This window comes from Gasterosteus aculeatus, chromosome 12, assembly GCF_964276395.1.
Source record: "Gasterosteus aculeatus chromosome 12, fGasAcu3.hap1.1, whole genome shotgun sequence".
NCBI lineage: Eukaryota > Metazoa > Chordata > Actinopteri > Perciformes > Gasterosteidae > Gasterosteus > Gasterosteus aculeatus.
The window spans coordinates 23,841,944-23,855,930 of record NC_135700.1 but is presented as its reverse complement, the minus strand read 5'-3'; the positions used below and the strand labels follow the sequence as shown (position 1 = coordinate 23,855,930).

Below are 13,987 nucleotides of genomic sequence, written 5' to 3'. Positions count from 1 at the left end.
TGTCTCCGCCCTGCAGCTCAGCGGGTCGGCGTGTGCAACACCTCCGGCAGCGGCACGGACCTCCCCGCCCCGTCCGGCGAGGCGGCGGAGACCCACGGCCCGCTGCCCCAGAACACCACCCTGTTCATGGGCTTCGCCTTCATGCTGACGGCCTCCTCCGAGATCGACCGGCTGACCAACAGGCCCGCCAGCGACGACGAGGACGGTGAGGGGCGGAGCCTGAAGCATCGCCTCCGGCCGCCCGCTGGCGGCCACGAGCGCTCATTCATATTTCTAATCTGTGGCAGATTACGTGCAGACGGGTCCGTACAACAAAGCGTACACGGAGTCCCAGCTGCAGGCGGGCGGAGGATTCGTCCTGCAGGACTTCAACGAGGAACAAGTGAGACACAAACTATTATTATTATTATTATGATGATGATTAAGACACACTGTGGGCGTTCTACAGGAAAATCAGCATTTCTATACACTGGATGTGGATTATTCCAACATAAATAAAGTATCCTCATCCTATCTCTCACTTCTGTTATTTAACATATATAATATATATAAATATATATAATATATATATATAATATATATATATATATATATATATATATTTATATATGTTATTATTCCAACCTGCATAGTTGTGACCTCACAGCGCACACTTAATATAGTTAAGATGTTATGGAATAAGAAGAAGAAACTAAATCATAAATGCCTCCGTGCTGCTTTATCGACCCTGAAAGCTTGCAGAGGAAAATGATCCGTACAAGCGAGAGCGGAACAGCAAAGTGGGGACTGTAGGCCACGCCCCTATTGTTCCTCCGGCTCCGTCAGGTCACGTGACGGCCGGCGTATGCAGGAGGAATCCTCCCAGGTCGTCAAGGCAGCACCTCAGTGACATAAAAGCTTTTTAAGAAAGCAGATTAGTATCTTTTATTTCTGCGACCCCCCTCTCCCCCCCTCAGTGCAAGGCGGCCTACCAGAGCCTGCTCATTGCCGACCAGCACTGCCGCACCAGGAAGTACCTGCTGTGCCTGGCCAGCGGCGTTCCCAGCGTGTCGCACCTGTGGGTGAGGGACTGCTGCAGAGAGAACAAGCTGCTTAACTACCGGAACTACCTGCTGCCGGCCGGCGTGGGGCCCGACGAGGCGCTGGTGGAGTGGTGAGGCCCCCGCAGCACTTCCCACAAAGTACCATGACGTAGTACCGGCATGCTGCTACGGTAACACGTGTTCAGATGTTCAGCTTAAACAGTTGGATTGCTATTTGAATGTTTCCTCTCCGGTCAGGCATCCGCGCTGCAGCCCCTTCAAGGCCCTGCGGGTCCTTCTGGTGTTTGAGAAGCCGGTGGAGCTTTGGGTGCAGCTGATCTCCATGGGCGGAGGCTCCTCCGTCCGGCAGTTCCCGGCAGACAAAGACTCCTCAGGTGGAAACTACCCCCCCGCACCCTCCAGGTGATGGCTAAATATCATCCTAGGTTGTTGCTGACAGTCCGTTCCTCCGCCCGCAGACATCCCCGCCGGCAGGTACGAGGTGGTGGTGACGGACAGCTCCTGCCCGGCGTGGGTGGAGACGGAGGTGACGTCCCAGGACGTCCCGCTGGTGTCCCCAGAGTGGCTCATCCAGAGCGTCATCCGCGGGGAGTGCCTGGGATTCCACAGCAAGCCTCAGTATCGCCATGACTACGCCTCCACGTCATAATCGTGTGCTTAAGCGTTCGATGTTCAGCATTAGTTCTGTTGCATGCTGCTGCTGTACATAACTTTATCCACTCTGTTTTTAATGGGATAATAAACTGTGACTTGTTTCATTTTAACTGTTTCATGTTTATTTTCTCCACACGCATCAGTTTTATATTTATTTACAGTTTGTACAAAGACAGAACTACAGCCATAGATATTTACATCTTATTCACCAAGAAAGCACAGCGAATCAAACAAACCAAAATACTGAATAATTTGTCAGTGCGACAAAGAATCGCAGCCACCTCAGTGAACTGTCAGAGGCCGTTATCAGAAATAAACCTAAACACTAAAACCTTAAGGGAACATTTGACTGCGTCGGAGTCCCGAGTGCCGCCTCTTACACTCTGAAAACAAAAAGACATTTTTGGGGTTAAACAATAGTCTCCAGAGGGTGGTGGTGCATGTTGGTGCTCCGTGTATTAAAGGTGGTGGTGCATGTTGGTGCTCCGTGTATTAAAGGTGGTGGTGCATGCTGGTGCTCTGTGTATTAAAGGTGGTGGTGCATGCTGGTGCTCTGTGTATTAAAGGTGGTGGTGCATGCTGGTGCTCCGTGTATTAAGGTGGTGGTGCATGCTGGTGCTCCGTGTATTAAGGCGGTGGTGCATGTTGTTGCTCCGTGTATTATGCTGGTGCTCCGTGTATTAAGGTGGTGGTGGTGGTGGTGCATGCTGGTGCTCCGTGTATTAAAGGTGGTGGTGCATGCTGGTGCTCCGTGTATTAAGGCGGTGCTCCGTGTATTAAGGTGGTGGCGGTGCATGCTGGTGCTCCGTGTATTTAAGGTGGTGGTGCATGCTGGTGCTCCGTGTATTAAGGTGATGGTGCATGCTGGTGCTCCGTGTATTAAGGCGGTGCTCCGTGTATTAAGGTGGTGGTGGTACATGCTGGTGCTCCGTGTATTAAAGGTGGTGGTGCATGCTGGTGCTCCGTGTATTAAGGCGGTGCTCCGTGTATTAAGGTGGTGGTGGTGCATGCTGGTGCTCTGTGTATTAAGGTGGTGGTGCATGCTGGTGCTCTGTGTATTAAGGTGGTGGTGCATGCTGGTGCTCCGTGTATTAAGGTGGTGGTGCATGCTGGTGCTCCGTGTATTAAGGTGGTGGTGCATGCTGGTGCTCCGTGTATTAAGGTGGTGGTGCATGCTGGTGCTCTGTGTATTAAGGTGGTGGTGCATGCTGGTGCTCCGTGTATTAAGGTGGTGGTGCATGCTGGTGCTCCGTGTATTAAGGTGGTGGTGCATGCTGGTGCTCCGTGTATTAAGGTGGTGGTGCATGCTGGTGCTGTGTCCTACCCGCCGAGGGTGCCTCCAGCCTGGGTGTAGTACTTGTTGTAGTCCAGTCGCAGCAACAGCTGAGCCAGATCAGAGTTTATCTGATGGTTCCTGACGCTCGAGAGGATTTTAAACAACAAGGACGACTGGCGCCTGAAGCCCTGAGAGTCCAAAACACCAGTGTTACCGCACGTAGTTTTAGATCTACGCGTATGTATGTAAACGTGTGACAAACGAGGAGCACCTTGACCAGGAGGTCCAGCTGGGCGGCCCCCCTCTCGTCCAGCGGCGCCACGCTCTGACTGACCAGCGAGCAGAAGGTCTGACACAGCTCCAGGATCTCATTGAGGCAGTGGAACACCTGCGGACAGGAGGCGTGATGTAATTCTTAAATACCATTTCAGACTAAATACTACGCCATGTGATGTTTTTTTGAGATACAGTGGGGAGAAGAAGCATTTGATACACTGCCGACTTTGCAGGTTTTTCCACTTACAAAGCGTGTAAGAGTCTGTAATTTAGAGGAAGAAGAAGTATGAGCACAACTCCAAGAACACCAAAGCAACCGTGAAGCACGGAGGTGGAACATTTTTCAGCAGAGGGGACCGCCGACTGCCCCGTATCGAGGGGAGGACGGGTCGTGTATCGTCAGATCTTTGCCAACAACCTTCTTCCCTCAGTGAGAGCATTGAAGTGGGTCGTGGTTGAGTCTTCCAGCATGAACGACCCGAAACACGCAGCCAGCAGCTAAGGAGTGGCTCCGTAAGAAGCATCTCAAGGTCCTGGAGAGGCCCAGCCCGTCTCCAGACCTGAACCCAGTAGGAACTCTTTGGAGGGAGCTGAAGGTCTGAAGGATCTGGAGAAGGTTTGTATGGAGGAGTGGCCCAAAATCCCTGCTACAGTGTGCAAATCTGGTACTACAGGAAACGTATGATGTCTGTAATTGCAAACAAACAAACAAAGGTTTCTGTACCAAATATTAAGTTTGGCTTTTCTCCTCCATCAGCGTCTGGTACGCTGCAGCCACAGCCAAGGACGAGGGCAGGCTGCAGCGCGTCCTCCGCTCTGCAGAGAGGCTGATCGGCTGCAAACTGCCGTCCCTGCAGGACTTGAAACAGCTAGAAAGATCGTAGCCGCCCCCCCTCACCCGGACAACACCTGTTTGTGACTCTGACGCTCCACCCATCACTTTCTTTCCCACTGCGCACGTCACTTTCTGTTCGCCGGTGCACTCTATTTTTAATTTCTTAATATTTTAAACTTTTATTTCTTTATTTTCAAACTAACCCATAGCATTATATTTTATTTTATTCCTCGTCCACTGTTGTCTTGTTGTCGTACTGTCTGCTGTTACGCACCAACCGCCAAGTCAAATCCCTTGTATGTCTGACGTATTATGGCAGTAAATGTTTCCTGATACTATGCAGGTTTGTTTTTGGCTTACTATTGATTTAACATACATCATATAACATGTCCTACTTTACTAGAATCTCTTTACGTGCTCAACTGTATTAGTTTCATCGTACTATTACTTTCTTTATGCTACGCTTTGTTTTTGACCTTCTAAACTTTTCCTTCTAATCACTTTGCTGTTACATTTATTTTTTAGGATATTATTTTCGCTTTTGTGAATTGTCGTACCCCTTTACCTTGGAATATTTGACAATAAACTAATTGTCTTTTTACTGGGACACTTTTGGACGCACTATACTATGATGGTTATATATTACCATACCATACATACATTACTAGTTTTGTTGTTGAACGCCGTCCCCCTTTTACTTAAATTCATCGCATCGGGGCGAGTCATCAATAAGTACACGTCCGGCTCGGGGGGCCCTACCGGCTTCAGCAGGATGAAGGACTGAGCCAGCAGGTTACTCAGGAAGTGGTCGTGGGCCAGTCGGATGCTCTCAAAGTCTCTGGTGGAGTTGATCTGCTGAAGCAGCTGAGAGAACTGAGACTCCAGAACGTCCACCTGGAGCACAAGACACAGTTAAAGACTGTTTTACATTCCAATAACATGTTCACACGCATTACCGACACGTCTGGCTCCGCCCCCAGCGCTCACCTGTAAGTAGTACTGCAGGTTGTCGATGAGGAACGCCATGTGGTTGCGTAGCCGCCACTTCACGGCGTCCGTCTGGCTCGACTTGAGGTGCTTCCTCTGCATCTGCAGAGCCCAGCAGTGCTGCAGCTGAGACTGCACCCGCCGCACGCTCAGCAGGTACCGGAACACCACGTTGTACCTGGGGAAGAGGAGGAAGAGGACACTCACCAGGGGGTGAATACAGTAGAATAAAGAAATCCAGGAGAAGTGAAAAAGGCGCAACTTGACTTTGTGTGATCGGTTGCACGTTGACCGAGCTGATGAGAAGGAGGAGCTGGTAGCTTCTTAAGTAGACACACACACTCTGACAGTACGGCAAGTAGTGCCTTTATTTACAGATTCAGCATATAGAAGAACGCCGCTTGCATTAAAGCGCAGTGCCATACGGAGCATGTGTGGGATGGTGAGATGTTTCACGCTGCTCTGATCTGTTCCCAAACACCCGCTCACGTCTGAAAGCACGTCTCAATATCAGTGCTTCTTCATCCACAACGTGGTTCAGTAATGGGCATCACGGTGCAGGAGGAAACACCGGTGAACAGGACTTTATATATCGCCCTCAACTGTTAAACACGTTCATTTCGGATCAGAGCGGCCGCTGATTGAACATGTGAGACCCCCGGATCAATGTTAGCCTGGCTGTTAGCCCGGCCGTTAGCATGCTAGCTGCAGAGAATAAATCACCGTGGTTACTTGGCTGGGTTTAATTCAACCTGCTTTCGGGCAACCAAGTCAAAGCTAAATTGATCCAGGATAACCTGAGAATCCCGGATTAATCCCGTATCCTGGTTTAGCCTCCAGATGTTCTCAGGCATTAACAATTACAAATATATATATTTACGAAGCCAAAAGAGGTCTCACTTCTCCAAGATGGCCGGAGTGAAGAGGATGTGCAGCGGCCACTGCACCTTGTAGGTGAGGCCGAGAGCCGCCCAGCCGGTGGGCGGGGCCTCGCGAGGGGAGGCGTCCTGTGGAGGAGTGGCTCCGTCTCTGGGGCCGGTCACCTCTGGAAAAAACCCCAAAGCGCTTATTATTATTTCCACTATCGATTTATCAGTAAATACATTTTTAACATAACAGAGATGAACAGTATCAGTGCAGGAAAACAGGAGACCTCAGTGGGCTCATTTGTAGGTTTTACCTCATCATCTTTCTAGCTTCCAATAAGAAGACTTATTGTGTTTTTTTAATCAGCAGGTAAATAAAAACTATTTGATCATGAAACCACCGGATGGCGCCAAAAACCAACTGAAGGAGACGAGCGGGCGCGATGAAGACGAGCGGGCGCGATGAAGACGAGCGGTTACCTTTGCTGTCTTTGCCCTGGTAGTCCACCGTGAGGTGCAGCAGCGGCAGCAGGCTGTCGTCGTCCAGCAGCACCTTGTGAGCCGCCTGCTGGAAGGCCACGTTCACATCTGTGCACACGCACACAAACTTTAAGGCGATTCTCCAAACAGAAAGTGACATTATTGTAAGCCATTTAAAGTCCCGGTGTGATGGAATGGATCAGTTAAATCCACCTGATGTGAGTGTTGGACATGCATTGTGTGAGATGATCTCAGGCCTCGTTAGATATTCAAACCTTTACCGTGCTCAGTGACGGCCGTCGGAGGCGCCTTCAACATGTGCTGCGCCAGGTCGATGAAGACCTGGTAGAGCTCGCCTCGGCCCAGCAGGTAGAAGTCCTTAATGATCTGGAAGCAAACGCAGACGTCAACGCGTGGCCCTTTTTCCAACTGGTCCAGAAGGAAAAAAACAACGAATACCAACCTTGAGCTGTTCCAGCAGATCTGACTCCTCCACCATCAGCGTCCAGAGGTGCTGGAAGTCAAGAAGAGACATTTTAATTGGAGTCACCTTCGACGTGGGAGGTCATTCAGGCGATTCACAGCCAGAACCGGCCCCAAGTCGCAGAATCACATCAAGGCCGAGAGAATAAAAGATCTGATGGGGGGCTCCATTTGACTACAGTGGATGCAAATACGCTTCCTCAAATGTAATAAAACCCTCACGATTAAAAGAGGCAAGTAGCAGAAATGTCTGAAAAAAAAAGAGTCTGATAAAGAGATAAAGAGATACGGGCTAATGAAAGCTAATCGAGGAGCTCGTTATTTAGCTACGAGCTTTTTTAATGAGTTTGGATCTTATTGTATCACTGCTCAAAAATAAAAAGGTTATTTGTTTACATTCATGACTAATGAAACAAAGTTCATTCTTCTGGTAAAGATACATCACACCAAGAGAATCGGCATTGATATAAACTATAACGCAGCAGTGCACGAGCTCACCTCTGCCACTGTGCTCCTGATCCGATCAATCAAGTTCTCAAAGTCCACCAGGCTGAAGAGAGGCTGCTGTTTGAGGCGGTGCAGCTCGGTGGCGAACAGGTCCTCCTGGTGCTTCAGAATGGAGCCTAAGAGAAGCACAACGACAGGACGTGACCTCGTAGTGACAGCAGGCGTCAGAAGAGTTCACCACGCACACACGCACGCACGCCAGCTACCGGCTCTGGACGGGTTGTGGTTGTGGTTTTCAAACATCTGGACGGACTCTCCGACGAAGAGGATCTTCTCTGCGACCCTGATGGGGACGTAAGAGGGAAGCATCTCGGCTCGTAGGGAGAACTGCTGCAGGGACGGAGCCAGCATGTTCTCCTCCTCGATCAGCCTCTGTGACGGAGAGCAGACGGGTCACTCAGACCTCATAGGGCGCCTTAAACAAACCTCCACAATGAACACAACGGAATGCAGTCATGTGTAAACTGTACAGTGGATCTTCTTCACAGACTATTTGAGTCATTAAGTAATAAAAAGCATTATAAAAGGTTGAATATCATGTAACCTTTTTTATTTGGCAGCAACAATTTTGTCACTTCCTGTTCGCTAGTGCACTTTATTTTTTAATTTTTATATATTTTTTAACTTTAACTTGTGTTTTTTTATTGTAAACTAACCCATAGCCTTACACTAGTAACCCTTAGCATTATATTTTATTCCTCTTGCACTGTTGTCTTGTCGTCTACTGCCGTACTGTCTGCTGTCACGCACCAACCGCCAAGTCAAATTCCTTGTATGTCTGAGATATTATGGCAATAAATGTTTCCTGATCCTGATATTTACTCTTATGTAGATTCAGACTTCAGATTGTATTTTTATCTGTGAACTGTTTTGACTATTTTGACCACATCCCGCGCTGACGTCACCGCGCCGCGGCTCTCACCAGGTCCTGCAGTTCTCTGAGCTGCTTCCCACTCAGGCCCCCCAGACCCAGGTCCTCCTCCTCCTCCTCCTGGTTGGCGGCGGCTCCTCCCGCGCTGGGGCCCTGCTTCACAAAGAACTCCTCGCTTTGGTCCAGCAGCAAGCCGTGCAGCATCCAGGCCGCCAGCTGCTTGTACATCACACCGTGACACACGGCCAGAATCCTGCAGCACAAGAGGAGCAACGCGACAGAGACCTTTCGTATCAAAGGGAGACGTGACAAATCCAAGATGACGAAAACAACAACAGTTTGAAAAGAGCTACACAGCTTTTCCACATAATAGAAGCAGAGAAAAAGGCTAACAGTAAAGGGAATACGATAATTAATTATAGCTAAACGCTAAACTAAGCATACAAAAGACACAAAGTGTCTCAAAGCCATGAAAGGCCAAATTGTAGGATTTTACAAAGTAAAAGCATCTTCAACAAAGAAGGGATGAACCTATGAACCATTTAAACTTCTTATTATAATAATTATTATTAATATTGTCATCATCATTGGAAATCCTATTCCTTTCCTTCCTTCTTCTGAAACAGCATTACTTGGAGTCTCGAAGTTATTCCCGAACATGTTGAAATCTTGCTGTACGGGATCTACATTCTTCCCCATTGAAAGACTTACTTCTCTAAGGCCATGCGGACAGGAGGAAGCCCCCCACAGCTGTGCTTGTACACCGTCTCCAGGATCTGACAGCCATGGATCTAAAGCAGCGACACACGAGAGGTCTGTTACCCGCCAATTACCAAGCTTTCCTCTTGTGCAATATGGCCGCCCTGATCTTACATTTCCTAGGGAAACACCACTACAAACAAACCTTACCTTCTGCAATTTTATTGACTCCACCACCACCATCACAGAGGGAAACAGCAACTGGAACTTGAAGGAGAAGGTAGAGTGTAAGACAAACGTGTGTTTAACTGTAGAAAGACTTTCCACTGAGAGTGTTTTTTGTATATCATCAAAAAGAGAAATTGAAGAATTATCTCAGAAGAGTTTGATAAATGCTTTACCTGATCAAGCTTATAATTCACATGAGAGATCGTCAGATGTGGATCTCCAAGAAACTGAAACACACGCAAGTTAAATGAGCATCATATCACTTGCTGCGCGCTTTGTTCTCCTTGTACGTGACATCGTTCTACCTCTCGCTCGAGGTCCAGCAGGGCCTGTCTGTACGGCTGCAGGATGGAGTCCAGCCCCGTGCAGAACGCGCGCAGGTAAATCCCATAGAGTCCCGTCTGGTTGGGCTGGTTTGTGTGATGCTCCTGAGGAGAAAAAGACAATCTTAATAGCAGAGAACCCTTGTCTTTGCCATGGTACTAACCAACTTTACACAGGCGACCTGCGGAGCAGCGCGGCCGGGGATCAAACCCCCAATTCTCCGATTGAAGAAAAAATCCACAGTCACCACATTGTACGTTTAACATGACTGCACTCACACTGTACTTGGCATTGCGTCGCTCATAGAGGACTTTTCTTACCTGTTGGTGCACGTGGCCTGTGTGTTGCTCAATGAACTCTGTGAAGCGAATGTAATCTGAGCCCAACTTAGAGAGGCGGTTGAGGACACTGGTCTCACTGGGGTGAAGGAAGGGCAGGTCCTGGGACACCTGAGGGCGGAATGGTTCATGTTCAAAGAGAAACACCGTGCCAGAGATTTTCCTTTTCCGATAAGAGGGCCGAGGATGTCACGTGATCTGTAGACGGTAAATCTCTGAATACATCTAACGTTACATTTCACATTAGGCCAGCTTAATTCGTGAAAGTTTCTAACATTATTCACGTCACATATTTCTAAATGTGCATATGTTACATCTGTGGGGGTTAAGAATAACAGAATAACCAATACGTGACTGAGAAGCAAACAGAGACGAACGAGAATACTAATGTTTGTCTTTAAAAGTCTAATAAAATGTGTCAGCTAACTAAAGTTAGCAAGCCGGTGTTTGAGAGACGTAAGCTACGTTTCGGTGTTTCACTTTTACCTGCAAACCCGTCCGTTTGTTCCACGTGAAGATGGTCCCCGGGTATCCACTCAGCGCGAGCAGCAGCTCGTGAATCATTTTAATTCACCTGTAATTGTTAACGTTAGAAACGCCGCTATGAGTTTTGAGCATCTCGTTCCGCCACCAAAACAAACCACCGCCCGCGCTGTCGCAGATTAACGACGTCACGACGCAAAGCATCGTGGGGCGCAAAGTGGTTGCTAACCAACAGTAACCATGGATTTAGCTGCCGGCGTTCCGAAGTTAATTGTATGTAAAGAATACAAATGCGTCTAATATTATTCTGTTTTCTTTCATCTAAGAGGATAAAAATGGGTCTACTGTTGTTTTTTTCATGTAAATGTAATTCTTTTTTTTAATTTAATTTAATTGTATACATATTCCACCCCACTGTACATACCCCTATCACTTTAATTTAATTGAATATTGCTGCTATTTTATTTTACTGTATTGTGTATATATTTTTAATGTATCATTTAATTTACTGTACTGCTGCTATTGCACACAAATTCCCCCATGAGGATTAATAAAGTATATATCCATCTAAATAAAAGTAACCAAAAGGCTTCTGGGAAATGTAGTTCTTGTAGAAGAAAACAGGTATCGTCGCTAGTCTTGCGTCATCATTCGGTCGTGTAGCTAGCTAGCAGCACCGCGCAACGGAGAGAACTCGGTATGTCGTAGTTACCAGTAAAATGATCACAACTGCCTAATTTACGCGGTTACAGCACATTGCTCTCGCCGTGGATCGGCTCGAGTGTGTGGTAATCATACGAGTGACTTCTAGTAACGCTACCGTAACTACTCGGCAGCCGTTTAACTTAACTCAACGTTAGTTGCTAAAGTCAGTTTAACAGTGGCACCATTAGCTTAATTGGGCTAAGGTTACTAGCAATGGCGTGAGGAACAAAGCACCGAGTGTGTGCGGTGTTTAAACGATAACCGGCGGCTCCGGCGAGTCTCGATAGGGACTTGTTGAGTTTGATTGACGGCGGACTTAGCTTGGAGCTAGCCGCTCCTCCCTGCGCGCCGCGCAAACACGTGACGTTCGTCTGGCGTCCGTTTTCTGTGCTGTTACGTCACGGCGTGTGTCGTCCCAGGCATGGCGTGTGAGACCAGCGAAGGAGACGTTGTTTCGGAGTACCTGGACCAGAACCCCCGGCTGGCCCAATGGGTCGACACGTTCAGGACCTACTGCGAGAGCAACAAGCAGTGGGCTGCTCGGAGGGAGTTCCTCCTCAGGAACATGGAGGCTTTCCCCGCGATGGAGCCCGGAGTCCCCAGCAGCAGCCTGGACAAGCTGCTCTCGCTGTCCATGGTGTGGGCCAACCACGTCTTCCTCGGCTGCAGGTAAGACCCGCCGGTAAGGCTCTTACCAACGAGGGCAGAGCTTGAAAGCCGGCCGCCCCCAGAGTCAGCTCGTCTCTGCTGTCTCCCCCCTCCAGCTACCCACAGGCTGTGATGGACAAGATCTCTGAGATGGGTGAGGGGATAGTCGTGAAGGACGGCCCGATGCACAAAACCACAAAGGATGGAATCCTGTCCAGAGGAAAGCGGGGCGCCGCGGCTGGTGAGGCAGTACACACGTTTATGAAGAATAACGCACACAACTGTATTTACTGTTGATATTTGATCATATCAGCTTTTCAGAGTAAAATAAAGAGATGAATGACACTACAGCAGGCGTTGTGGGTTGCATCCAAATGTCTCATAATATTTCTCATGTATTAAGTGGATGGATGAAACATTAGAGGCACCTTTCGACTCAACCAAGAACCACATCACTTTTTTTAATTTGCTTTATGACCATCGTCCATAAGAAAGGCTGTCTCAAGATTTAATTCAATAAAAAAAGGAAGCTTTACAGCCTGTGTAGATGTGTTATCACCTTTGACTCGCAAAAAACGCTGGTTTGTCATTTTTATTCCGGCTCGTTGAAACACACAATAATTTCAGATGACCTTGAACAGCTTTAATGACCGTGGGATCAAACTTTGTTGCTTTTTACGGACCACCAGCGTGTCTTCGTGCTCTTGTTGTTGCATTTTTTTCATCTTCCCACACTCTGACGTGAGGCCGGAGTCTGACTGAGACGGGACTCTGTGCACCGTTGTGTCGTTCTCTGCAGACGGCGACGGCGCTGTGAAGAGATCCCGATGCGGAGCTAACGAGCGCGGCCAGAAATCCGGCCCTCGGCCACAGGCGCCGGCGGAGCACCAGCCCTTCTTCAACCGCCTCTACAAGGCCGTGGCCTGGAAGCTGGTGTCGGCGGGGGGCTTCGGCCCCAACCTGGACCACTTTGAAATACTTCGCAGCTGCGTGGAGTCGTGTAAAGAGACCCTGACCAGCGTGTTCGTGCCGCTGAAGGACATCGCCGGCCTCCCCGCCGCTCGCACGCAGAAGGAGGGCCACGTGTGCGAGATCCGCTGTCGGACGGTGTACATGGGGACGGGGTACGGGCGGGACGAGGCCGCCGCCAGGGCCATGGCCTCCAAAGAGGCCCTGAAGGTCTTCCAGGGCCGAAAAGTGACAGTAAAGATCTGCAGGCGGAGGTACAAGGGGAAGGACGTGGAGGATCTCATGCTGCTGGACGAGCAGCCCCGGAATCAGGGCTTCCCTCCGGCTCTCAGCTTCCCCTTCGAGGCCGAGCGGCGGGAAGACGGCTCCTCGTAGGGCGTTTGCTGCCGCCGCGCCTGCCCGGAGATGAGACAACGCGCCGCCCGCTGGTGGAGCTGCTGAAGGAACTCGAGAGCGCGACGGGGTCCGGACCGATTGTCAATTTGCCACAATGCTTGTTTCATGACGCCGCTGGCACGTTGTCAGCGGAACGATGTCCGGGACGTCGGCACTGCGGCGGGTAAATTTACAACCGCTTTCAGCTGCACTGGCGGCGTGTGACGTGCCGTCATTCGAAGGTCAGACCGCCGCGAACTGGAAGGAAACGTTAAACCAACAAAAGGCAAAAGCGTTTGACGTTAAAACTTGAAGAAATACTTTTGGCCGTCGCGTTCGGCGTGCGTTTAATTTTCCCACTGTTGATTCCTGCTGTGACGCTGCTGCTTTTCATCTGATGCTCGGCTGTGACAGGTGATCATAACCGGGAACGTTTCCCGGTTATGATCACCCGTCACTTCACCTGATTATTTTGTTTATGTTGAACTTAATTTTTTTCAATTGAATTGATATCAATTATTTTAGTTTTTTCACAAATGTTCCAATTAACTGTTTGAGCTGCTGGTTGTTTCTGAGTCTCATTTCTACTGATCCAAATATTAATTGTTCAAAGTTGGACCTCGCTCAAGTTATTCAGAGGCACCCACGTTTAAAATTGTTTTGTACCGCAGCATGTTCAAGAGGCCGAACAGTGCTCATCACTAAGTACTAAATGCTTTTATTTTAGTTCATTCTTTAACTTCACTGTTTAAAAGAAGAAAGACTGAGACCCGACGTCGAGAAGTTCCCCGTAATGACGGTCGCCATGGTTGCTGTGACTTCTTTTCTTTTCCCGTTTGGGTCAAAGGTCAACAGGGTTTCTTAGAAGTGTGAGTTCCCGTATGTTACTGTACATTTACACCAATGTTCTGTTTCTAAATATATTTTTAAATGAACAAAA

General features: G+C 48.8%; 3 protein-coding genes across 50 annotated transcripts in view; 2 read left to right on the top strand and 1 right to left on the bottom strand.

Annotated features, from left to right (window-relative positions):
- tp53bp1 (tumor protein p53 binding protein, 1) overlaps positions 1-1,807 on the top strand; it is a 17,042-nt gene extending 15,235 nt beyond the window's left edge. For 42 of the 48 annotated variants that reach the window (XR_013451631.1, XR_013451630.1, XR_013451629.1 and 39 more), the window contains 5 exons: positions 17-205; positions 288-382; positions 957-1,153; positions 1,281-1,417; positions 1,502-1,807. Coding sequence is in view for 44 of the 48 variants with exons in the window: in XM_040162342.2 (XP_040018276.2) it covers positions 17-205; positions 288-382; positions 957-1,153; positions 1,281-1,417; positions 1,502-1,692 (809 nt within the window). In the remaining 4 variants the exon portion in view is untranslated. The other 6 variants (XM_078085974.1, XM_078085973.1, XM_078085976.1 and 3 more) reach the window with 2 other exon arrangements.
- tubgcp4 (tubulin gamma complex component 4) lies at positions 1,797-10,951 on the bottom strand. The gene is made up of 18 exons (XM_040162764.2): positions 10,354-10,951; positions 9,850-9,978; positions 9,511-9,633; positions 9,379-9,432; positions 9,188-9,244; positions 8,990-9,069; positions 8,330-8,531; positions 7,614-7,779; positions 7,399-7,523; positions 6,881-6,931; positions 6,699-6,804; positions 6,418-6,525; positions 5,972-6,116; positions 5,072-5,249; positions 4,844-4,978; positions 3,245-3,361; positions 3,022-3,161; positions 1,797-2,080 (listed from the first exon to the last, which is right to left on the bottom strand). Exons 1-18 carry the CDS (start codon positions 10,429-10,431, stop codon positions 2,074-2,076), a joined length of 2,001 nt encoding a protein of 666 aa, XP_040018698.2. The 5' UTR covers positions 10,432-10,951; the 3' UTR covers positions 1,797-2,073.
- Positions 10,945-13,987, top strand: cdkn2aip (CDKN2A interacting protein). Its single transcript, XM_040162987.2, has 4 exons — positions 10,945-11,047; positions 11,475-11,724; positions 11,820-11,944; positions 12,503-13,987. The coding sequence occupies exons 2-4, from the start codon at positions 11,477-11,479 to the stop codon at positions 13,045-13,047; spliced, it is 918 nt and encodes a 305-aa protein (XP_040018921.1). The 5' UTR covers positions 10,945-11,047; positions 11,475-11,476; the 3' UTR covers positions 13,048-13,987.

Coding starts and splice junctions, on each gene's coding strand:
- tubgcp4 (XM_040162764.2), bottom strand. CDS start 10,431: ATGATTCACGAGCTGCTGCTCGCGCTGAGTGGATACCCGGGGACCATC. Junction 6,932..7,398: donor TCAGGAGCACAGTGGCAGAG/GTGAGCTCGTGC, acceptor CTTGACTTCCAG/CACCTCTGGACGCTGATGGT. Junction 6,526..6,698: donor GACGGCCGTCACTGAGCACG/GTAAAGGTTTGA, acceptor GCGTGTGCACAG/ATGTGAACGTGGCCTTCCAG.
- cdkn2aip (XM_040162987.2), top strand. CDS start 11,477: ATGGCGTGTGAGACCAGCGAAGGAGACGTTGTTTCGGAGTACCTGGAC. Junction 11,725..11,819: donor CACGTCTTCCTCGGCTGCAG/GTAAGACCCGCC, acceptor TCCCCCCTCCAG/CTACCCACAGGCTGTGATGG. Junction 11,945..12,502: donor AAAGCGGGGCGCCGCGGCTG/GTGAGGCAGTAC, acceptor CGTTCTCTGCAG/ACGGCGACGGCGCTGTGAAG.